Source organism: Podarcis tiliguerta, assembly GCF_965153285.1.
Source record: "Podarcis tiliguerta genome assembly, chromosome: 9".
NCBI classification, from domain to species: Eukaryota; Metazoa; Chordata; class Lepidosauria; order Squamata; family Lacertidae; genus Podarcis; species Podarcis tiliguerta.
The window spans coordinates 12,380,899-12,405,388 of NC_139542.1; the positions used below are offsets into that span (position 1 = coordinate 12,380,899).

The 24,490-nt window shown below is 45.1% G+C and overlaps 1 protein-coding gene across 3 annotated transcripts in view; it reads left to right on the top strand.

The window, feature by feature from the left end:
* The window catches only part of CFAP299 (cilia and flagella associated protein 299), a 327,350-nt gene that overhangs the window by 288,499 nt on the left and 14,361 nt on the right, over positions 1 to 24,490 (top strand). The window contains exon 5 of one of the 3 annotated variants that reach the window (XM_083398803.1): positions 17,098 to 17,227. The exons of the other annotated variants lie outside the window; for them this stretch is intronic. Within the exon in view, the coding sequence (XP_083254929.1) occupies positions 17,098 to 17,209 (112 nt within the window). The 3' untranslated portion in view covers positions 17,210 to 17,227. Of the gene's footprint in view, positions 1 to 17,097; positions 17,228 to 24,490 lie in introns of those variants that run through there. 3 annotated transcript variants of the gene reach the window in all.

Consider the following 24,490-nt stretch of genomic DNA (forward strand, 5'->3'; position numbering starts at 1 on the left):
TCCTGTCTTCCACTGCCTCCTGCAGTTTGGTCAAACTCATGTTCATAGCTTCGAGAACACTGTCCAACCATCTCATCCTCTGTCGTCCCCTTCTCCTTGTGCCCTCCATCTTTCCCAACATCAGGGTCTTTTCCAGGGAGTCTTCCCTTCTCATGAGGTGGCCAAAGTATTGGAGCCTCAGCTTCAGGATCTGGCCTTCCAGTGAGCACTCAGGGCTGATTTCCTTAAGAATGGATCAGTTTGATCTTCTTGCAGTCTATGGGACGCTCAAGAGTTTCTTCCAGCACCATAATTCAAAAGAATCAATTCTTCGGCGATCAGCTTTCTTTATGGTCCAGCTTTCACTTCTATACATCACTACTGGGAAAACCATAGCTTTTACTGTACGGACCTTTGTTGGCAAGGTGATGTCTCTACTTTTTAAGATGCTTTCTAGGTTTGTCATTGCGGAGGTATTACTGTACCCAGTTTTGGCTTTAGGTGCAATCCCCAGAACGTAACGCCTGTGTAAGTTGCGGACTTGCTGTATATTTATATCAACTTGCCCAATGTTGCTTATAGCTTGTCTGTTAAGTTCTCTGTTTGCAAGGGGAAAGGGGCAACAAATAACTGTGTTCTAGGGAAATGGCAGGAGCTCCATAGCCATGGCAAACATTTTCTGTATATTGCACTGGGAGCTGTAAGTTCAAATCCCTGCACATCTGGAGCAGAGCATACCTGCCTCTATAAATATTCCATTTAGCACACTGGTATTCCATACTGCGCATAGCAATACCTCTCTCAAAACTTCCAATAATCAAATTACACTTAACTGCATTAAGCAGACATCGAAAACTAGGTGATTACATCAGCTACATAAACAAAAACACACAAGAATCTAATTTGACTCATTGTGCAGTAGAACAATTCCGAAGCATGTTTTTCTTAATCCTACAGAGTGGGGTTGTAGACTGCCAAAAGACAATTAACCCCGCTGGGGTTTAATTTTCCAGTCATTAAATTTGTGTATTGAATTTAGTCTAGTTCCAAATTCTTCTTTTGGGAGTAATTTACTTTCTTTGTGCTTTGAAAGAAAAAAAAAGGAAAATAATAACTCTACCTCCATAGGAGGCATGTTCCTATAGTCTCTGTGCGTGTTTTTTTACTCTACCTTTGCCTTTCTGCCTCTATAATGATGAAGAGATAAATATATTAATGAGAAGCCTTTGCCAGTCCTCCTAGTGTCACTACCTGTCTTGCAGCCCCTCATACTTTGTCGTTGACCCTGTAGTCATATGAATCTGTCCTGACTTAACTGTCTACGAACTGACAGTCTCAACATTTTAAACTTACCTATTTCCATCCTAGACTTCAGATATTTGTCTTTCCACATCTGGTGGTAGTAGCTGATGCCCATTGAGGTTGGTGGAGTGGAAGGCGAGTAGACTGATCCAGTAAAAAAGGAAAAGGACCCCTGGACAGTTAAGTCCAGTCAAAGGTGACTATGGGGTTGTGGCGCTCATCTCGCTTTTCGGGCCAAGGGAGCCGGCGTTTGGCCACAGACAGCTTTCCGGGTCATGTGGCCAGCAGGACTAAACCGCTTCTGGCTCAACGGGACACCGTGTCGGAAACCGGAGCGCACGGAAACACCGTTTACCTTCCCACCGGAATGGTACCGCTTACCTCTTTATCTACTTGCACTGGTATGCTTTCGAATTGCTAGGTTGGCAGGAGTTGGGACAGAGCAACGGGAGCTCACCCCGTCGTGGGGATTCGAACCGCCGACCTTCTGATCGGCAAGCCCAAGAGGCTCAGTAGTTTAGACCACAGTGCCACCTGCTAATACAAAGCCAACTACAGGCAGGGAGCCAACTACTGCTATTCTGCACCCACTCATTGACCCTCCCCTATTGGCAAAGGCAAGAATAGGTGTAAACAAATGGGACACAAGACAGCATTCTGGGATTTAAAATTGGCCGCAACTTTTTTGATTTCAGATGTAGGTAGGCTTTGACACAGGCACTGGGTGTATATCTATTATCAGCCTCCAGATGGAAGGTGCAAGCTTGAGCGTGCCTAGGATATGGACCACAGCAAGATGGCGGTCAACGGAGGTGGCCCTTCTCCAACTGCTGCTGGAAGCTCTGTGGCCCATCTGCCCTAGGCTTGGCATCTAGATAGAGACTGCCACTTAGGGGTGCTCTGAGGTCACACCTGTTTGAGGTTGGGGTGATGCACCAATTCCCCCCAGTGAATTGGGCCATTTTTGCCTGTTTTTATGACTATATATAGCGAAGATGATTTAGACATCTTCCGTTGATGTTGATTCCTTTTTTCTGACCATTCCTGCTTTTTAAACACACCTCTGAATACAGTCAAATAAATATTACATGCCCTCTCAAACACCGGGTTGCATCCAGTCTCATTCTTACTCAGAGTAGACCCTGTGACCTAGCGGACATGACTTACAGTCATTAATTTCAGTGGGTCTGCTCTGAGTAGTTTGATACAACCCTGTGTTTATCGTCAGAGGCTCTCCTCCAGATAGTTCCCTTGCTTCTCACAATACAAGTCTACACTTGTTTACTCAGATGAAAGTCTCACTGTGTTCAGTGGGACCTGCTCCCCAGTAAGTGTGTTTAGGACTGCAGCCTCAGCTATGACACTCTGTCTGTGGAATGCACAACCCACGAAGGCTCATCTGGGGCCAACTTTAATGTCATTCTGACATGTTGTTTGCCCAGGCTTTTAACCAGGAATATTAATTTACTGTTAGCTGCTTTTGCTGAAATTTTACATCCTTGCTCCACTCTCCTTGTTTATTTGTGAGTTTATACTGGTGTTTTCCTATTCTTAATTTGCACTGCTCTAATAGTTTGACTGAAGGGCACTTAGAATATTTTTAAAATAAATCCGTGCCATTGCATGTCACCTGACAGATGCAGGGCCATTTCTCAGACTGAATGGCAGCAAACCTGGCTCTTGCCTCTGGGTAAACAGCGCAAGCCTAACTTCCATGCATGTCAGCTGGTATCAAATGTCAAGCCGAGAGCAAACAGCAAATATTTGGAGATCATCAAAACTCAGATGAGGATTTTTTCAAGCCACATTTTTGAGAGCAAATTCGTTTCAGCTGTACCACAGATCACTTGAGGACACAGTCTAAGATGCTAAATCAAGGATCTGTAGCCCTACAGCAGATTATTGATCTCCCTTGCAGCCTCTTTTTAACAAGTAATGCACTGAAGCTTTTCCAAAACCACCAGGAAGTGACACATTCTTAGTAAAGCTAAAGCCTAATGAAGATGTTTCTTTGATACAATCCGGATTCGTGAGCACTGTGGTTTAAAACCCAATGAAATTAGTGGAAAGACTTCAAATGGGGCTTATTTCTTCCTGGTTGCCCACTCCCATAAAAAAATCCTCTTTGCTTTTTTTAAAAAGATTGAGTCATAATAGTGCCTGACACTCTCTCTCTCTCTCTCTCTCTCTCACACACACACACACACACACACACACCATTTGCACTGGAACATCTACAGCGTTTGAACATGCTTCAAATCTAACAAGATAATGCATCCCAAGATGGAGTCTCACATTCGTGGATAACGCATGTGCATAATTTGAGCATGGAATCAGTGGCGTAGCGTGGGGGGTGCAGGGGGGGCCGGCCACACTGGGTGCAACATCTGGGGGTTAGGGGGCGCAAATCCACGGGTTAGGGGGCGCAAATCCACTGGTTTGGGGGCGCAAATTACTTGCCTTGCCCCGGGTGCTGACAACCCATGCTACGCCACTGCATGGAACGCTTGCCCTGCAACAGAATTGAGACACGAGAGGATTTGATTTTGGCCCCCAGGCCTTCCTGGAAGTGTGGATTTGGGGAGAGATCAGTTCAACCCTTTGATCAACCACACCACTAAAAGACACTTAAATATACACGTGCATGGATAGTGGTGACAACATATCCTGTGCATTTTGAGAGATGATACTGCAATGATCATAGCTTCATGGATTCTGGAGTCTACTTCATACACTAAGCAGGCTCTCTGTCTTATTCAGCAGAGGAGCAGAAATGCACCCCCATCTATAGACAAGGTACTCCGCAATGTGGGTGCAGTATATGTGTCAAGACCTGATTCATATGATCTTTCACCCTCACATATACAAGACAGTGTGTAATCAGTCTTATGTAAAGGTAAAGGACCCCTGGATCCTTTAAGTCCAATCAAAGGTGACTAAGGGATTGCAGCGCTCATCTCGCTTTCAGGCCGAGGGAGCCGGTGTTTGTCCACAGGCAGCTTTCCGGGTCATGTGGCCAGCAGGACTAAACCGCTTCTGGTGCAACGGAACACCATGATGGAAACCAGAGCGCATAGAAATGCCATTTACCTTCCCGCCACAGCGGTACCAATTTATCTACTTGTACTGGCATGCTTTCAAACTGCTAGTTGGCAGGAGCTGGGGCAGAACAATGGGAGCTCACCCCATTGTGCAGATTCGATCCCCCAACCTTCTGATCAGCAAGCCCAAGAGGCTCAGTGGTTTAGACCATCACCACCCACATCCCATCAGTCTTATGTGTTGGGTGAATGTTAGCATATTCCACCATGGTCACATGATACTTTGAATACACAGTAAGCTGCGTGCATGCCCACTTCTCAGACACATCTGCAACTGGCAGATCGTATTAAGGGTATGGATTGGTCAGGTATGGTAGAAGCACTAGGAGCCAAGTCTTCTACTCTTGTTAAGTGAAGAGAGCAATACCTTCGGTCTACTGCTCCTCGGGTTGGAGGAGACATATAAAGTCCGTCCAAAGAATTGGACTATTCCTAACATTAGGAAGTACACATTCCAGGGAGCTGGGTTTGAACCTCAGCCATGGCTTGTGAAGTGGTTCTTGAAGGCATCTCTCCAGGTCTAGAACAGAAGCCTCTTCCTCCTGTGGTTTGCCAAACCCCGACCTTTAAATGTATGGTGTGTATAACATTTGAAGCTGCAATTTTGTGTTCGCGAAGCTGTTGCTTGCCCTGAACCTTTGTGGAGAAGAGGAACTGTAAATCATATAAAGAAGACTTATAGAGGCTGCAAGAAGTGAGTGGTCTCCCCTCAAGAGGATGAAAACGACATTTTCAAGCAAAAGCGCTGGATTTCCTTTTCACCCAAAGTGGCGGAAGTGTTTGAAACAACAACAAGGGAGGGGAACAACCCATTAGCTTGGCTGGCGATTAGAAGTTTTGTGCACAATTCTGCGACTTGAATCTCTCCGGATGAAACTTCTTCAGTGCCTAAGGAGATTAGAAGGGGAAAGCAAGAAGCCCCTTTGAAGAAACCACAGAACTAGAGGGAGAGATGTGTATATTATGTGTGGCTTTGAAAACATGCCTTCAAAAAGATCCAGAGTTTCCATCTTGGAGAGCTCATCAGCCTTTGATCAAAAAGACTGATTTATTCACGGATGCTAAATGCTGCTTCCTTAAAAGGGGAAATCATTCATGAAGGTGGCCCAGCTCCAAAAAAAGTTTTAAAAAAGAAACGTATCAGAATCAAATTGGCCAGGATTGTCACAGAACTGTGATACTTCCTTTCATATTTACGATTCCCTGTCCCCCCAAGGTCTTCCTGCCTGTCATCATGGCTCCAGCATACCAAAGTCTCAGAGGTTTGGTTTTGCCAGGACTTAATCTCAGGCTTATTATGTAAAGGGACCTTTATTGCATATGTATACCTATGCTAAAGCCTCAGCGCCTAGGGCTTGCCGATCAAAAGGTCGGTGGTTCGAATCCCCGCGGCGGGGTGCGCTCCCGTTGTTCGGTCCCAGCGCCTGCCAACCTAGCAGTTCGAAAGCACTTTCGGGTGCAAGTAGATAAATAGGGACCGCTTACTAGCTGGAAGGTAAACGGCGTTTCTGTGTGCGGCTCTGGCTCACCAGAGCAGCGATGTCACGCTGGCCACATGACCCGGAAGTGTCTTCGGACAGCGCTGGCCCCCGGCCTCTTTGAGTGAGATGGGCGCACAACCCTAGAGTCTGTCAAGACTGGCCCGTACAGGCAGGGGTACCTTTACCTTTACCTTTATACCTAAGATTGTTGTAAAAGAGAGTCACAAATATCTGTTTGGCTATCTGTTAAGTCTCTGATTGTTTGGCTATCTGTTAAGTCTCTGATTGTACTCTGATTGTACCAAACATTGTGCATGACCAGTTATAACCAACCATTGTTTTCATGAATTACTTAATTGGCACATATATATTTATTTATATATCAGTCTGCAGGCACAGAACAAGATGGTAATCAAGTGGTGGGTGGGCTTCTCAGCTTGCTCTGGGAAAACAAGGCACTTAGAACTGATTCCCAGGTTAAAATTTCAGAGCTCAGGAGTGTCAGATTGTCCAACAGCCATAGAGAAGGTATCTGTGGCCGCTCTATAGCTTGTAACTTGCAGTCGCACAGTGGAGAGTGGGGCCCACAGAGGTGGTTGCCCCAGGAACAAAATTGTTAGGGGTGCAAAATTTCGACACCCAGTCAGGGGTGAACGGAGGCATCATGACACCTGGGGCGGGGCATTGCTACGTAGGGTGCACGTGCGGTGTCACTACATACGGCGCATGCGTACGGCACATGTACTGCTCGCGGCTGCAGACACAAATGGAGGATCCTCCACATGTGGCTTCGGCAGTGCAATGGCTGCTCATGCCGCTGTGAGCCCCCACAGCGTGCCTTCTTGTCACCCCCGCCCCAGACATGGCACCCGGCGGGCACCGCCCACACCCCGTTGCGACGCCACTGCACTCAGTGGTCCCTCAATACAGCTGCATGCTTCTTTCACTGGTCTTCATTGAAAAGGCTTCTCCATGCGAGCCAGGAAGTGGCCTCTCCAGAAAACAGAATGGCTCTTCTTTTCTTACCTCCGTGGCTACGATCTCCTGAGTGATGCAGACGCCATTAGAAAGTTGAATGTGCATGTGTACTCCGTCTGTTCCCCTCCTTCCATGAGGCCCCGGGTGTTAGCAACCCATTCTACGCCACTGGTAATTTGTGTTGTAACATGGCCGGCTGGCTAGCTAGCTTGAGAGCGATTTTTAGAACAACAGGTGAGTCAGTTAATTTAATAGGGTTCCACGATGGGAACCTTGTGCTGCTTTATCAATAGCAGAACTGAAGCGGGGAGATCAGCCTGGTGCCAAGATCTAGTGTGCCGGGGTGTAAACTCTGGCTCAGCCATGGCTTCTGACCTGTCACTGCCTATCTGCCTCCACTCCCAGTTCCTTGAGGAGGTGCCATTTGGGCCCATAGATGCCTCCATGATGGACAGGCTGTAACCATTTGCACATTCATGGTGTCACAGTGATCACAGACAGCATGGAAGTCCCAATGTGGAAGCACTAAATTCATACCAATGGCTACCCATGCGAATAGCCATCAAGGGTGACAGGGCCCTTGGTCATTTGCAATTTTGTTTAGGTTTTGGGTGTAAACGAGGCAACCAGAACCCACATTTAAATCCCTGTTTTCCATAGATTTTCACAATACAGTGGTACTTCGGATTTCAAGCAGCATAGTTCCCAAACAACTTGGAACTCGCACGCTGCAAACCTGGAAGTCAGTGTTTCGGTTTGTGAACTTTGCTTCGGAAGCTGAACGTGTTCCTGAGCTTCCGTTTTCACTGTTGCACTGCTAATTTGCATTCCCCCCCCCCATTGTAATCAAAGCCTTCCATTTCTGATTGTAGTGTTCTGAGGTGATATTTGGAGCTTTTATTTGGTGTTTTTGTTTTTTGCTATTTTTTTGCGTTTTTGTTTGTGTGGCTTTTTCGTTTTTGTGACTGTGGCTTGTTCTTCGTTTTATGATTGATTGATTGATTGATTGATTGTGTGACTGCGGAAATGGATAAAAGCCCCCCATCCAAACAATGACTATCATCAGTGCAGGTAAGAAAAAAATATGTAATTTTAATTTTTATCATCCACAATACTGTCTTATTTATTTTATAGTACAGTACATTGATTATTGCTTTCATTTTATGGATCAATGGTCTCGTTAGATAGTAAAATTCATGTTAAATTGCTGTTTTAGGGGTTGTTTTTTAAAGTCTGGAACGGATTAATCTGTTTTGCATTACTTTCTATGGGAAAGCACGCCTTGATTTTAGAATGCTTTGCTTTTGGAACAGACTTCTGGAACCTACTAAGTTTGAGAACCAAGGTACCACTGTATTGGTATGGATTTGGAAATGACTCATCTCATTGTTTATTTCCGCCACTTCATCCCCATTTACAGTGGTACCTCAGGTTAAGAACTTAATTCGTTCTGGAGGTTTGTTTTTAACCTGAAACTGTTCTTAACCTGAGGTACCACTTTAGCTAATGGGGCCTCCCGCTGCTGCCATACGATTTCTGTTCTCATCCTGAAGCAAAGTTCTTAACCCGAGGTACTGTTTCTGGGTTAGCGGAGTCTATAACCTGAAGCGTCTGTAACCCGAGGTACCACTGTACAGTGGTACCTTGGGATAAGTACTTAATTCTTTCTGGAGGTCCGCACTTAACCTGAAACTGTTCTTAACCTGAAGCACCACTTTGGCTAATGGGGCCTCCTGCTGCCGCCGTGCCGCCGGAGCACGATTTCTGTTCTCATCCTGAAGCAAAGTTCTTAACCTGAAGCACTATTTCTGGGTTAGTGGAGTCTGTAACCTGAAGCGTACGTAACCTGAAGCGTCTGTAACCTGAGGTACCACTGTAATTCTTTGACTTTAGTCAAGAGCAATCCAGTTTCCATGGCTATAAATAACACACACCTTGGTGGAGTGAACTAATAAGATAATAAATTTTGAGTAGATTACCAAATAGCTTCTGGAGACTGACAGTAGTTTCATCATTTTTGGGACTGAGCCTATACCCCTGGGGACTTTAATTTCCTTTCCTTTTTATTTCTCTCTTTTTATTACTGTTCCCCTTCATCCTCAAAACGCAAACGTACCATAATGATATCTCCAAAGGAATTCCACAAGTAACTGAGCACAGTACAGAACAAAAAGAAGAGGAAACACTGTAGCTGTTGGTGGATTATTATTAAAACACCGCCACCCTCCCATTTGCCAGACCTTGGTTAAACTCCCATTTATCTAAGCTCACAAGGTCCTTCCCCTCCATTTGACTGCAAGTTCAATGCTCATTTTAATCTCTTTTATTGAAACTCAAGTCACAGCCTCAATTTTTGGTTTCTCTTTAGTTTCTGATTTTTCCAATCTTAAATTCAGCTCCCCACAATTCCACATCATTTTGTGATTTATTTATTAATTTAGGAAAGCCCTCGTGAAAATTCACGAGCGTTTTCGTGGAAACCTAATGTGCTCATTTTTTGCATGCAAATTTGCCTAATATAATGCATCTCCCTAGATTATTTACTCTAATAGCACACTTCACCCTAGTACATGCATTTTTGTACCCATTAGTTTTTATTACAGTATATACCTTTTGTTAAATAAAAATAAATAAGTCACTTGACTGGAAAACCATTTTATGTTGTAAACCGCCCTGAGATCTACGAATGAAGGGTCATATACAAATTTAGTAACTAATAATAACAACAACATTTCAAACTTCGGAGAAATGTGAATTTCAAAGGATGGCTGTATTTCAGAAAGTGCAAATCAAGTAGGTTCACCTTTCCATGGAAACTGAACTGAATGGCGGTTGCATCCCATAGGACGGACACTGACAAACTGGAACGTGTCCAGAGGAGGGCAACCAAAATGGTCAAAGGCCTGGAAACGATGCCTTATGAAGAACGGCTAAGGGAGCTGGGCATGTTTAGCCTGGAGAAGAGGAGGTTAAGGGGTGATATGATAGCCATGTTCAAATATATAAAAGGATGTCACATAGAGGAGGGAGAAAGGTTGTTTTCTGCAGCTCCAGAGAAGCGGACACGGAGCAATGGATCCAAACTACAAGAAAGAAGATTCCACCTAAACATTAGGAAGAACTTCCTGACAGTAAGAGCTGTTCGACAGTGGCATTTGCTGCCAAGGAGTGTGGCGGAGTCTCCTTCTTTGGAGGTCTTTAAGCAGAGGCTTGACAGCCATATGTCAGGAGTGCTCTGATGGTGTTTCCTGCTTGGCAGGGGGTTGGACTCGATGGCCCTTGTGGTCTCTTCCAACTCTATGATTCTATGATTCTATTACTTGGGAGGACCATTTTTCACTTCCTGGATCCCGAAAGTCAAGGCATAATTAGTTTTTGATGATGTGTTGCTTATTTTTAAACATTTTATCCAGAGGCACAGTAACTTGCCTTAACTCTACAAATGAAGTGTAAGTTATAAATCTGTCAGCAGAATTTCTGATAAACCCACTTGCACTTCATTGAAAATCAAGAGATCCAGTATAGATCAGATGGTGGCAAGTTGGACTTGAACCTGGGAGATTCAGGGCTGTTGGAGGAGCTAATGAATCACATGGGCCAATTTCTGAGCAAGTATGTTTACGATTGGATTGTCACTGTGTCTCTCAGTGTTAGGCAAAACACCTTACGGTTGCATGCAGCTTTAATTAGAACAGCCTTCTGAGACTTGCAGGTGCCTTTCACTGATTAGAATTAAGTCCCATGTGCAATTAATACACCCGCTTGATAATCCTAGAGGCTATTCTAATTTAAAACTGAACTATCCAGATCAGGCATCCCCAACCTGCGGCCCTCCAGATGTTTTGGCCTACAACTCCCATGATCTCTAGCTAACAGGACCAGTGGTCAGGGATGATGGGAATTGTAGTCCAAAACATCTGGCGGGCCAAAGGTTGGGGTGCCTGATCCAGATCATAGCTGGCACTATAGACCACATCTGTGAGAAGAGAGACAGGCACCATTTTGCCATAGGTCAATCAAGATGTCTTACACCAGGCTTCCTCAACCTCGGCCCTCCAAATATTTTTGGCCTACAACTCCCATGATCCCTAGCTAGCAGGACCAGTGGTCAGGGATGATGGGAATTGTAGTCTCAAAACTTCTGGAGGGCCGAGGTTGAGGAATCCTGCCTTACACCAATATGAAATTTGAATGCTTGGCTGCAGTGGATGGCTTCACACTACAAACAGACTAGAACGTGTCATATTAAATCCTGGTGTGCTGTCCTCCATTCAGAGCTTGAGTTCTAGTCCCCCAAAGTTAAAGATGTGTATGCGAACACAGAGCAGGGGCCATTGAGACATTTAGCTACTGAAACATCTTACTCTGTTGGCCAGAGGCTCAGAGGTTTGTATTCTTCTCTAGGCACTTTTGAAATTTCACTAGTCTTACTGAAATTTGTTTAGCTTTCCTTGGAATTTCTCAGATGTTTTGCCAAGTCAACAACTTTTGGATTTGCCTTGAAATGTTCCTTCAGGTGAAATTAAGCAGCTTGAAAGGAAGGCTTCAATTAATGAACTAATTGAGAAAGCACAATTGTTTCAGTGGGGGGCTTTTTTGGACATCACCAGGGGTCAGCAAACTTTTTCAGCAGTGGGCCGGTCCACTGCCCCTCAGACCTTGTAGGGGGCCGGTCTATATTTGGGGGGGGGGGGAATGAACGAATTCCTGTGCCCCACAAATAACCCAGAGATGAATTTTTAATAAAAGGACACATTCTACTTATGTAAAAACACGCTGATTGCCGAACCGTCCATGGGCCAGTTTGAGAAGGCGATTGGGCTGGATCCGGCCCCTGGGCCTTAGTTTGCCTACCCATGACCTATAGCAATGGACCAAGCTAAGGAGAGGGCATTCAAGCTACTAAATGCTCACCCTGACCCCACCAAGGCACCCTTTCAGTTTTAAAATCCTCACCTTTTTTTTAATGCTCTGTCAGTAGAGGTCTCAGTCTATTTCTTGATGTTTTAAATGCCTGCATAATCTCATCCTCCACCGCTGCATTTTTGGTGACATGCTTAACAAAGAGTGAAACAGCCAGGATTCAGATTCCGTATCTAAGGAGATATTCAAATTGGATGCAGGTGTGGTTGCTTTACAATGTACATGGTCCTTATCACACGTTCTTAACAAGTGCTTGTAGGTGTGGCGAGGTCAGCACTGTGTTATGTAGGTCATCCCAAACTCAGGCTGATGAAACTGCTACATCACACCAATGGCCAAGTTTCCCAGGGGACCTTTTCATTTGGTGTAAATATATTTAGAGAGAGAGAGATAACTTTTTGAGAGGAGTGAGGACATTTTGTATGAAACATTCAACAGTTACTGCAAATTAAGAGCTTAAGAAGAGACCAAAGACCCATCTCCTCCAGCTTCTTCTTCTTTGGTGATCACTTGTAGCCGAGTAAACACGGTTTTAACAGTGAGTCCATAGGTGACTGTGGAAGCCAATTCTGGATCCACACGTCCTTCCACAGTGGGGACATTGGTTTCCGGGCGGGAGTTGATCATGGTGTGGATTTGCCAAGCATGCCTTCCTCTTAGCACATTTCTCCCTTGTGTCCTGAGTTTGAGTGTCTTCAAAGCCCATGACACCTTTGGTAAAGGCTGTTCTCCAATTGGAGTGCTCGCAGTCCAGTGTTTCCCAATTGTTGTTGTATATACTACATTTTTAAAAATTTGCGTTGTGACAGTCTTTAAACCTCTTTTGTTGACCACCAGCATTACACTTTTCATTTTTAAGTTCAGAATAGTGTAGTTGCTTTGGAAGACAATAATCAGGCACCTGCACAACATGACCAGTCCAACGAAGTGGATGTTGAAGAATCATTGCTTCGACACTGGTGATCTTTGCTTCTTCCAGCACGCTGGTATTAGTTCACCTGTCTTCCCAAGTGATGTGTAAAAAATTTTTGAGACACCTTTGATGGAAACTTTCGAGGAGTTGGAGTGGTCCATGTTTCACAAGCATACATCCCAAGGGTTATCTGTTGTTGTTGTTGTTTAGTCGTTTAGTCGTATCCGACTCTTCGTGACCCCATGGACCAGAGCACGCCAGGCACTCCTGTCTTCCACTGCCTCCCGCAGTTTGGTCAGACTCATGTTTGTGGCTTCGAGAACACCATCCAACCATCTCGTCCTATGTCGTCCCCTTCTCCTTCTGCCCTCAATCTTTCCCAACATCAGGGTCTTTTCCAGAGAGCCTTTTCTTCTCATGAGGTGGCCAAAGTATTGGCGCCTCAGCTTCACGATCTGTCCTTCCAGTGAGCACTCAGGGCTGATTTCCTTAAGAATGGATGCGTTTGATCTTCTTGCAGTCCACAGGACTCTCAAGAGTCTCCTCCAGCACCATAATTCAAAAGCAATAATTCTTTGGCGATCAGCCTTCTTTATGGTCCAGCTCTCACTTCCATACATCACTACTGGGAAAACCATAGCTTTAACTATACGGACCTTTGTTGGCAATGTGATGTCTTTGCTTTTTAATATGTTGTCTAGGTTTGCCATCGCCTTTCTCCCAAGGAGCAGGTGTCTTTTAATTTCGTGACTGCTGTCACCATCTGCAATGATTATGGAGCCCAAGGAAGTAAAATCTCTCACTGCCTCCATTTCTTCCCCTTCTATTTGCCAAGAGGTGATGGGCCCAGTGGCCATGATCTTCGTTTTTTTGATGTTGAGCTTCAGACCATATTTTGCGCTCTCCTCTTTCACCCTCATTAACAGGTTCTTTAATTCCTCTTCACTTTCTGCCATCAAGGTTGTGTCATCTGCATATCTGAGGTTGTTGATATTTCTTCCGGCGATCTTAATTCCGGCTTGGGATTCATCCAGCCCAGCCTTTCGCATGATGAATTCTGCATATAAGTTAAATAAGCAGGGAGACAATATACAGCCTTGCCGTACTCCTTTCCCAGTTTTGAACCAATCAGTTGTTCCATATCCAGTTCTAACTGTAGCTTCTCAGGAGATTTCTCAGGAGACAGATGAGTTATCTAGTCCAGTGTTTCTCAACCTTTTTCCAACCATGGCCCCTTCTGACCATTTTTCCTTCCTGTGGCTCCCCTGACCCACCAGTAGAAAGGTTGAACATGTTTTATTTATAATTTATACAAAATATAATTTATATATCTACAGTCATACCTCAGGATAAATATGCTTCAGGATAAGTATTTTCGGGTTGCACTCCATGGCGACCCAGAAGTAACGGAGCACGTTACTTCCGGGTTTCGCCGCTTGCGCATGCGCAGACGGTCAAAATTACACCACGTGCATGCGCAGAAGCGGCGAAACGCAACCAGTTTCAGGATGTGAATGGGGCTCCAGAATGGATCCCGTTCACATCCCGAGGTACCACTGTATATCTGTACATACATACATACATTCACTTTATGTATTTCTCAATTAATGTGACTTTTACATTTGATGGCCAGAAACAAGCCTCCACAGCAGGAAAAAACAAGCTTGCCACATCTTCCATGTAACAGGCTTTTAGGTATTTGAAGATGGCTATCATATCTCTTCTCAGTAGCCATACAGATACCCATAATGAGAAGACTGCAAGCAAGACTTGAGCGCAACATTGCTCTCCCCACCCACGTCCCAGAAACTGGCATTTAGAGGCATACTGATAGCTTCCTCAGCCCCTTTACATCCCATCTCCCTTCCTAAGCCCCTTCATACACCAGCGTTCCCTCTACTTGCTCATCAAGACACCCCCCTCTTCTGCTTCCAGCACTTAATTGAAATAAACCACACCTGCAGAACACCTCCTAGACCATCACAGCCAGTGCCGGATTTATGTATAAGCTAAACAAGCTATAGCTTAGGGCCCCACTCTCTTGGAGCCCCCCAAAAATTTAAAGAAAAACAACCTGGATGTATATTTCCAAAATATAAGATAAAAAACAAATAAAATAAAACCTGCATACAGCAACAGTGTTTTGTGTTGTGTAGGCTCCTATGATGTAAGTAATGGGCCCAGCCTGCTAGGCTGCTCCCTAAAATATCACTGGTTTGCTCATTTCTATATATAGGGTGCTTACATTCTGCATGTGCAAATGACTTTAGATACCTATTAGGTCCATAAATTCCATATAGCATATATTCAACACAAAAAACAGCGACTATTTGTTGTTGACAAAGGACAGCTGGACATATAAAGGGTCCCATTACCTTCAGTAACTTAAAAGGTAAAGGTACCCCTGCCCGTACGGGCCAGTCTTGCCAGACTCTAGGGTTGTGCGCCCATCTCACTCAAAGAAGCCAAGGGCCAGCGCTGTCCGAAGACACTTCTGGGTCACGTGGCCAGCATGACATCGCTGCTCTGGCGAGCCAGAGCCGCACACGGAAACGCCGTTTACCTTCCCGCTAGTAAGCGGTCCCTATTTATCTACTTACACCCAGGAGTGCTTTCAAACTGCTAGGTTGGCAGGCGCTGCGACCGAGCAACGGGAGCGCACCCCGCCGCAGGGATTCGAACCGCCGACCTGACGATCGGCAAGTCCTAGGCGCTGAGGCTTTTACCCACAGTGCCACCCGCGTCCCTGTTCAGTAGCTTAGGGCCTCATCAAACCTAAATCTGGCCCTTACCACAGTCAGTTTTTTCCCACCCCACCATACGTCCCTCTTTCTACTGCTAACTTTCTCTCCCAGCAACATTTCTTCCCTCCGATGTGCTCCTTTATCACATGCAATGTGTGTTTTTCTCTGTAGTGACAGGTGACAGGCATTGGGTTATTTTTCTTGTGGTGTTTCAGTTGCACAAAAGGCTGTACCTCTCATGCACATGCACATGCACACACACACAAACACACCCATTGTCTATGGTTAGTCCTCAGGCGCCATAAAAATAGTAATTATCGTCATCTAGATCTTGTTTTGTTTGTTAATTTTATTTTTCTTAGGGATATTGAAGGTTGGCACAGCCCAAGGCAAGGTGTTTGGCTGCACCTTCTCCTCTCTTCCTTCTCTTGAGGAGACTTTGTGGCTGGGCTTCCAGTGTTTTCTGCAGTCCAGGGATTGATTACTGGTTCTGAGGCAGCCGTGGGTAATTGCCTCTCTCATTTTAGTGTGCGGCTTGGCTAACTCGATTGAGTCATTTGGGGCAATCTGTCTGCAGATATGTTTGACAGGCGCTGCTTCCTTGCAGCACAGCATAATCTATATGATGAGGATTTAGGGCAGGGCCTGAGCTTTCTGGCAGGACATGGGAAAAGTCTCCTTCTCTGTGTGCTTTTATTTGTACAATTACCTCTGTGTGCTTATATGAATGTATGGCATATGGGTCAGAAATGTGTAAGCCTTTCCCAACCTAGTGCCCTCCAGTCTATTTTAAACTACAACTCTCATCATCCCTTCGTTGGGTGGCCAACCGTGCAAGGTTGAAATTGTGCAAATCAATTGTACCCAATTGATACGGAAAGTCCCCTTCAGCTCATCGAGAGTTGAGATGTGATATTTTCCACTGTGCTCTACCTGTATTTTGATGGGATTGCCATTTTCAGATTTTGATCAGGCCCATTTCTTTAAAAAACAAATAAATAGCAAAGGTCATCTTTAAATTTCACTTCTTTTCCCTATCTTGTTTCACTAGCTTATCCGTCAGTGCGATAAAAACCAATCTGAGCCTGCGGGTTTGTGCGCAGAATAGTTTTGCAGTGTTTACCATGTGTAAATTAAACACTAACCAGCTGTCCTCATGTTACTCATGCTGGAGGCCAGCTGCAGTTAAGATTCGTGCTTACCTCTCTGCCTCCAGCCCCAGTGAGGGAGGAGGCTATAACCTGGGGACAAATTGCACTGTATACATAAGCCTTAGGCCTGCGGCTTTGAAATGCAACGAGGGATACGCACAACTCCAAATAACATCAAAAGAAGCTGTGTGTGCTTTTGCTGAAAACCAGTGTTCCATCTACCCCACCCCTGTTCTTTCTGGGTTTTGGGGGGTGAAAGCAGAACCCAAAGTGGAGAGGGAGGCCCCATGCTGTGGCTTCAGGGATATCGGGACTCCGTGGAGAGAGATGGCAAGATCAAAAAGGAACAATGCTGACAGGAGCTGTACAAATCCCTTTGATCTGAAAGCTGCTCCAGCACGCCACTCAATATGTTAAATAAAATCAAGGCTGAAAGCCAATCTCTATAGCACCCCACTGGACACCTCCCACCTTTTTAATAAGAAGATATTGCCATTAATCTTCCCCCCTCTGTTTACATGGCAGGGTTCTCCGGAGGAAGACACACCTGGCAGTGTGCGTCTGTGAATCCTCACTTTGCTGGCGCCGGTGCAGGATTTGGCCATCTCCGAGTATTACCATTTCCTTGGGTTATTAAAATCCAATGGAAAGCTGATGCAAGAGCGTTGTAGTGTGACACATGACTTGACTGATTAAGATCTGTCACGTAGGGTGTATCTGTTGACTAAGTATGCAGCCAAGGCTTGTTAATTTGAGGGTTTATGAAACCGCACAGCAAAGGGTAGTCAAATCCAAGAATCTCTTTCGAGCGAGCCCATTTGGATAACAGCATAATGAGCAATTAAAACTAAGAAGGTAAATGCTGCTTTAAAAAAACACAGTGTAAATGAATTGGGTAGCCAAGCCGTCTTATCTGAAGCCACGAGTATGTTGTTGGTTTGGCTCTATCCGAAGACTCCAAAACCACCCAATTAATCAGCACAAGTCAAGGATCTTCCAAAGGCCCAGATATTTGAACGGTTTGATCTAACAGTATTTCTAAAGGATTTGGAATTCCAACTCTGCAGCCTCCTGAGTCTTTCTCTGTTGCCTGTTTGAAGGCTGCCCAGGCACTGTGAGACAGCAGAGGAGCTTAGCCCATGATAGTCAGAAATACCAGACCCACGTTGGCGTTGCTGCAGATCAGCTCGTGGAGACACGGCAAACAAGAGGAGGTGCTTAACAGAGTAAAAGTGCAGAAGAGGGTGACCGTAAACAAGGGCACCTCACCACACTGACGGGGCTCTTAGCCCTTGTATAAAGGTAAAGGGACCCCTGACCATTAGGTCCAGTCGTGGTCGACGCTGGGGTTGCAGTGCTCATCTCGCTTTATTGGCCGAGGAAGACGGTGTACAGCTTCCGGGTCATGTGGCCAGCATGACTAAGCCGCTTCTGGCGAACCAGAGCAGCGCACGGAAACGCCGTTTACCTTCCCGCCGGAGCGGTACCTATTTATCTACTTGCACTGGTGTGCTTTCGAACTGCTAGGTTGACAGGAGCTGGGACCGAGCTCACCCTGTTGCGGGGATTCGAACCGCCGACCTTCTGATCAGCAAGTCCTAGGCTCTGTGGTTTAACCCACAGTGCCACCCGCATTCCTTCAGCCCTTGTATAGGATAACCTTAAATTACATCTCAAACACAGCCTAAGGCTGCAACTATATTCTGCGTTAAAGGTGTGGCTGATGAAAACAGCACTTGTGCATTTAATTATCCCATCCTCCATAAACCCTAGGACAACTCACCCATCTTCTGCCCACCTCCCCAGCAGTGGCATTCGGTGGCACAGAGCAAGTAGCAGCAGCTGTGTTGGTTTTGTGTTCCAGCTGCAACCGCTGGCTCTCAGCTGGATGCTGCTCTCGAAGGCCTCTCAACACCCCGTAGCTTTCGGAGGGGCACAAGAAGCTGTGGCAGGAAAGGGAGCCCTGGAAAATCCCAGTGCATGCCTGATTTTGAGATTCTGGCAGGGGCATTGCATGGGACTTTTTAGCAGCTTGGGGCAAACGTTTATGTAAAATGTGCATATTGTAGTTTGCATACAGAGCTGCAAATTAAGATGTTGGAGTCTCACCAGCACTGAATTTTTCAGTGCCAAAGACTTGGGGTACCCACCTCCTGAAAACAACCCTGGAACCTGGCCAGAATGTTTTCTTTTAGCCCATATTTGTAGTCTGATAACTAAACCCATTGATTCATCTGCTATATGGCAAGTACTTCTGTTTTCTTTTCAGTGTTTTCTAGTACGTGAGAGCAGCCGTTCCCCCATCTCCTCCTGCTCCTCTTTTCTGCAAGCTGAAAAATACCCACTTCCTGCAGCCTTCCCTCCCAGAAAGAAGTCTTCTAAAAACTGTTTTTGCCCATCCTTTTCACACACACCCCTTCTGAATCCTTCCCAATGAGACAACAGCCCTTTAAAAGTTGCTCAGACTTGGAAAAATAATGGACAGCTGCAAGGCCATCTTGCTTTTCCACAAGCAAGACAAGAACATTAAAAACTTGCACTATATGCACTATTGTAAACATCGGACAGCTGCTGTTATTTCAACAAGGTATGCTCGGTGTTGCTAAACAGATACCGAAACCCAGTATTGCAAACTGCTTTCATGGCGTAAAATGCTCCTCTGAATTCTGAAGATGTGCATTATGCCCTTACATCCCTCTGAAGTAAGCAGGAATATCTGCCCTGAAAAACTGATGGACTGAATCCAACCTCTGTGCTATGCTCCTCCTTGTGCTATTTGGCAAAGCCAGGAATGGTGCCAGCAAAAATGATTATATAATAGCAGTCAGATATCAGAAAGCCCGATGGGTCTGCTTCACGTTTCTCTCTCTCTCTCTCTCTCTCTCTCTCTCTCTCTCTCTCTCTTTTTTGTAATAATTTTTATTAAATTTTTCCTTTTACAAATTCGCCATCTCAAACATTATTCACAAATTTCAGCTTTTTGGACTTCCACCAGCTTCTCCACCAATCATCCATATTTTCTATTTTTACGCATTCTCTACATGTAATATTGCCATTTAATATTATCCTTTCAGTTCAATTTCTATTTTACAATACAACTTTAACTTTCACAAAGCCTCTTTAAATCCCACTAGCGTTGTCTGTTCGTCGCATATGCTTTTCAGATAATCTGTAAACTTTCCCCAGTCCTCGATGAACTTGTGATCCCGTTGATACCTAATCTTCCCAGTCAATTTGTCCAATTCTGCATAGTCCATAAGTTTCATTCTCCAGGGGTCTGCTTCACGTTTCTCATCTCCGTTGCCCTCCTTTCTGTCTGCTGTCACCACCCTGTTCTTTCACCACTCGCTTGAGAGAAGGCAGTAGTTTCAATGATGGGAGGCGGGAAGTCGAGCCGGATGACTGACATCATAAACTCGTGGAACCACAAAGTGAAAAAAGCTGTTGAGCCATCATTGTTTGTAATTAGCTTTTGACTGGATTCCCATTCTGCTATAGGGAATAGTTTTATCTGGATGCATTTGTGTGGGTGGGGAGAGAAACTCGGAGAACCGAAGTGGAGGAACTCTTCTTGGCTTGGTGAAAGAGATTGAGAGAGACAGAAAAGGGAGCAGGATTTAAATAACGCAGTGCGCCACGGGGCAGATCAGCCATAGCCATCTCGACAGCGTTCTGCTGTTTAAAACAGCAGGTACCACCTCATTCATTTATATGCACATATTACATCTAGAGGGACGCGGGTTAAACCACAGATCCTAGGACTTGCTGATCAAAAGGTCGGTGGTTCGAATCCCCGCAACGGGGTGAGCTCCTGTTGCTCGGTCCCTGCTCCTGCCAACCTAGCAGTTTGAAAGCACGTCAAAGTGCAAGTATATAAATAGGTACTGCTCCAGCGGGAAGGTAAACGGCGTTTCCGTGTGCTGCTCTGGTTTGCCAGAAGCGGCTTAGTCATGCTGGCCACATGACCTGGAAGCTGTATGCCAGCTCCCTTGGCCAATAAAGCGAGTTGAGCGCCGCAACCCCAGAGTCGGCCACAACTGGACCTAATGGTCAGGGGTCCCTTTACCTTATTACATCTAGAGACCAACCTTCTGAGGAGTTCAGGGCATGGTATATATGGGATATTCCATATATACCCATGGTATAAGATGGCATTATCCCATTTGGTTCTCCACAGACCACTGAGCTTCATGGCCGAACTAGGATTCGAACCAGGGCCTGCTCACCCCACATTCAACAAAGGATCCATTATGCCCCACTGGCTCTCTGTTTGTATAAGCTACCTGGAACATTCCTAATTTGTAATTTTGGTCTATTCACTGTAGTGTTACATTGCCAAGAGGCTTACGTTTTAATGGCACATAGCTTTAATCTACCAATTTACTAATTTGGCAATTAGTTTTAATTTGGCAAAGCCATTATGGTGTTTCAGTAGTCTTTCATTCTAGAAATGGTTCTAACAATTGCTTAAACAAACAAACAAACATGATAGGGTGCTTACCTGGGAGCAGGTAAGGGCCAAAGCCTGGTGTTTGCAGCAGTAGAATTGCCCGCTGATCCAGACGTCTGAATAAGCAGATCAGCCTATTCCAGCAATTTACTATTTCAGGTATGTAGACTATGCAGCATTGAGCAATGCCCACTGGCCAGCTGCAAGGGTAATGCTTCTTTTATTGTGAATGGAAATGGCTGAGGCTGTTGCAGGCTGTAGAACTGCATGCTGACCCAGATGTCTGAATAAGCAGGTCAGCCTATTTCAGCAACGTTGCTGAGTTTCCTTCCCTCAGTTATTCCTGCGCTGTTATTTGCATGTGTGTACTGCACATGTGTGCAAAGAGCATCTCACTTGGTGAGGTGGTCACATAACAAGGAACCATAAACACACCAAGAGGAAAAAAAGAAATTAAATTAAAAGCAATAAGGACCAGTGCCAGGAACACCCATGTCTCCTCCTGCAACGTTGATGTTGATGTTAAGAGATTTCTTGAAATATAAAGCAGTATGCAAGTTCAATAAATAAGTAATATAACTATGTGGCACCTTTCTCAGACACCAGAGAAGATAGGAGACAGGCAAGTGCTCCGATATTTGGCATCCTTCAAACAGAGAAGGAAATATTTAAGTAGTTCTTCCTAGCCCAAGTTTGCATTGGGGCATAAATATATTATATGATTGCTCTGATTAGCATAGATAGCTTGGAGTTAAATGCATTTGCTAATATAGCTGAAGTTACTGTAAATAAATTGTTAATCTGCAGAAGAAAACACCAGAGGAGCAATTTATGTCTTCTATTCCCAGCCCATTCTGATGACATTGATAAGTAAATTATGGAAATTAGGTACGTGTGAAAATAGGTTCTTGAGATGCACCTGAAATTGACAGAAGCAGTTGTAACCTGAGGCTTGTTTTGGTCAATTACCACTGTCAGTTGGTTGGCAAAACTTCTGTTGTTTACAAGGTAAGGTGAGGATGAAGTATGATTAGCTAGCCAGCTTAGTTGGCCTTGAAATTGAGCAGAAAGTGTTGGAATTTTTGTGCCACGAGACTTGTTTCAGTTTCCAGCTGGCTGCCATGAAAGGCAACTTTCGCTGATAAACGTTGGAAATTGTGGAGAAAATTTGCTCATTTTGGCACTTGGACAGCCACAAAATAGGTTGCATTGGCCAAGTCATACTCAAGGGTAGACCCTTTGAAAACAAGGGGTCACGTCTAACTTCATTCAGTCGATTCATTTCAATCTGAGTAGGGCTTCTAGTTGGATCCAACCTATTGTCCATGCCAGGGTGGAGAAACCTGTGTCAGCCCAAGGACCACATTCCCTAGTGGGCAACTTTCTGGGGGGCTGTGTGCCTGTGGTGGGTGAGGTCAGAGGCAAAACTGGATGGAGCAATGGATTCAGCTCTTAACTTTGTGCAAAGGGCTGCATTCCAGCCACACATACGTCAGAAGAGGAGGAACAGGAGGAGTTTGGATTTGATATCCCGTTTTATCCCGGAATCACATTCATCCAGTGCTTTACCAACTGCACTGGCTCCCGGTGGAGTACAGGGTCAGGTTTAAGGTGCTGGTTTTGACGTTTAAAGCCCTATGCTGCCTAGGACCCTCGTACCAACGGGACCACCTCTCCTGGTATGCTCCATGGAGGACCTTAAGGTCCACAAATGACAACACTTTGGAGGTCCCAAGTTGCAAGGTGGTTAGATTGGTCTCAGCTAGGGCCAGGGCCTTTTCAGTACTGGCCCTGACTTGGTGGAACACTCTGTCACAAGAGACTAGGACCCTTCGGGATTTGACATCTTTCCGCAGGGCCTGCAAGACAGAGCTGTTCTGCCTGGCCTTTGGTTTGGACTTACTCTGACCCTTATGTTTCCTTCCCCTTATGGTTTTGATATATGGGCTACTATTAAAATGAGGCTGCATTTTAAATTGTATTTTTAACCTGTATTTTAAATTGGTCCCCCCCCCTTATGTTTTTATTGTAATTTTACTGGTGTTAGCTGCCCTGAGCCTGGCTCTGGCAGGGGAGGGTGGGGTATAAATAAATTATTATTATCATTATCATTATTATCACTACCCTAAAGAGTCTCAAAGCAGCTCTCAATCTCCTTTCCCTTCCTCCCCCACAACAAACACTCTGTGAGGCTGAGAGACTTCAGAGAAGTGTGACTAGCCCAAGGTCACCCAGCAGCTGCATGTGGAGGAGCAGGGAAGCGAACCTGGTTCACCAGATTACAAGTCCACTACTCTTAACCACTACACTACACTATATACTTCTCCAACCAGACAGGTGAGCAAGAGGCACAGGACAAGCGCACACAGGACATGATCAGGACAAGGGCACATTCTAGCCAAGCAAAAGCACCCAAGGAAGTTGCAAAGTAGGGCCAGTGTGGGGTCTGGCCTGGGCAAGAGGAGGGCCTGGGGATAGTCCCTCCACTCCTGGTCCTACTGGGCTACCCATGAATCTTTGGCTTCCTCAGATTCAGATTCTTTTATTCATTTCACTGGAGGCTGATCTTAAATACATTTTACTCTGATTTTTGTATTTGCATTTGGAGCGTGACAAGAGGGCTGTTTTGACCCTGAAAGGTGTTTTAAAACTTCTAAATAAATAAGGACAGTTTTGTATCCCCCCTCCCTTTCTGCTTTTCCATTGTTATCTTTTCAGCTTGTCTTTATTTTTTTGTCGCTCGGGACAATTTGATTCACTCTGGAAAAATAACAGCCCTTGTTGTAGCACCAACTTCAACCCAAGAATCACTACAGCCCTAATGCAACTAAATCTAATTTGGATTAATAGAATTAGAGATGCCTTTTAAATGCTTTAAATCTCCCTGACAGAGAGAGGGGGGAGGGAAATGCTATCAAATTGACAGCAATGAATGCCAAAGCGTTTTAAATATTCCCTGCGTAGATTTCTCCTTATTATTATTATTATTTTAATAGATTTCCAAATGTTCCAAAAAGTATTTGATACTCTTCAACAAGGGGCTCAGGTATGTGGACTATGCGACATTGAGCGGTGCCCACTAACCAGCTGCAAAAGGAATGCTTCTTTTATTTTCAAGGGAAATGGCTGAGGCTGTTGCCATGCTTAATGAGCAGAGCATTGTCCTTTGCAAAGCTGGAGAGAAGAATGCAAAGCAATCTTATCTCCACACTGACCAGCTAGGAAGAATTTGGAGAGGGAGCCATGCTTGCCCCTCTGGGGCAGCTTGTCTTGGCTAATGCACCAGGGAATCAGCTGAGGCGTCTCCAGCTCGAACAACAACTTTGGACATTTTAGGGGTTCGCCTGTGATGCTGCCCAGGGAAACCAGCAAGGACCGAGACCTGGAAGAAAATGTATTTTTCATCTGGGCAGTGATACAGGGAGGGGCATTCCACCATACCAACCCTGTTTTTTTTCTCCAGAAGCA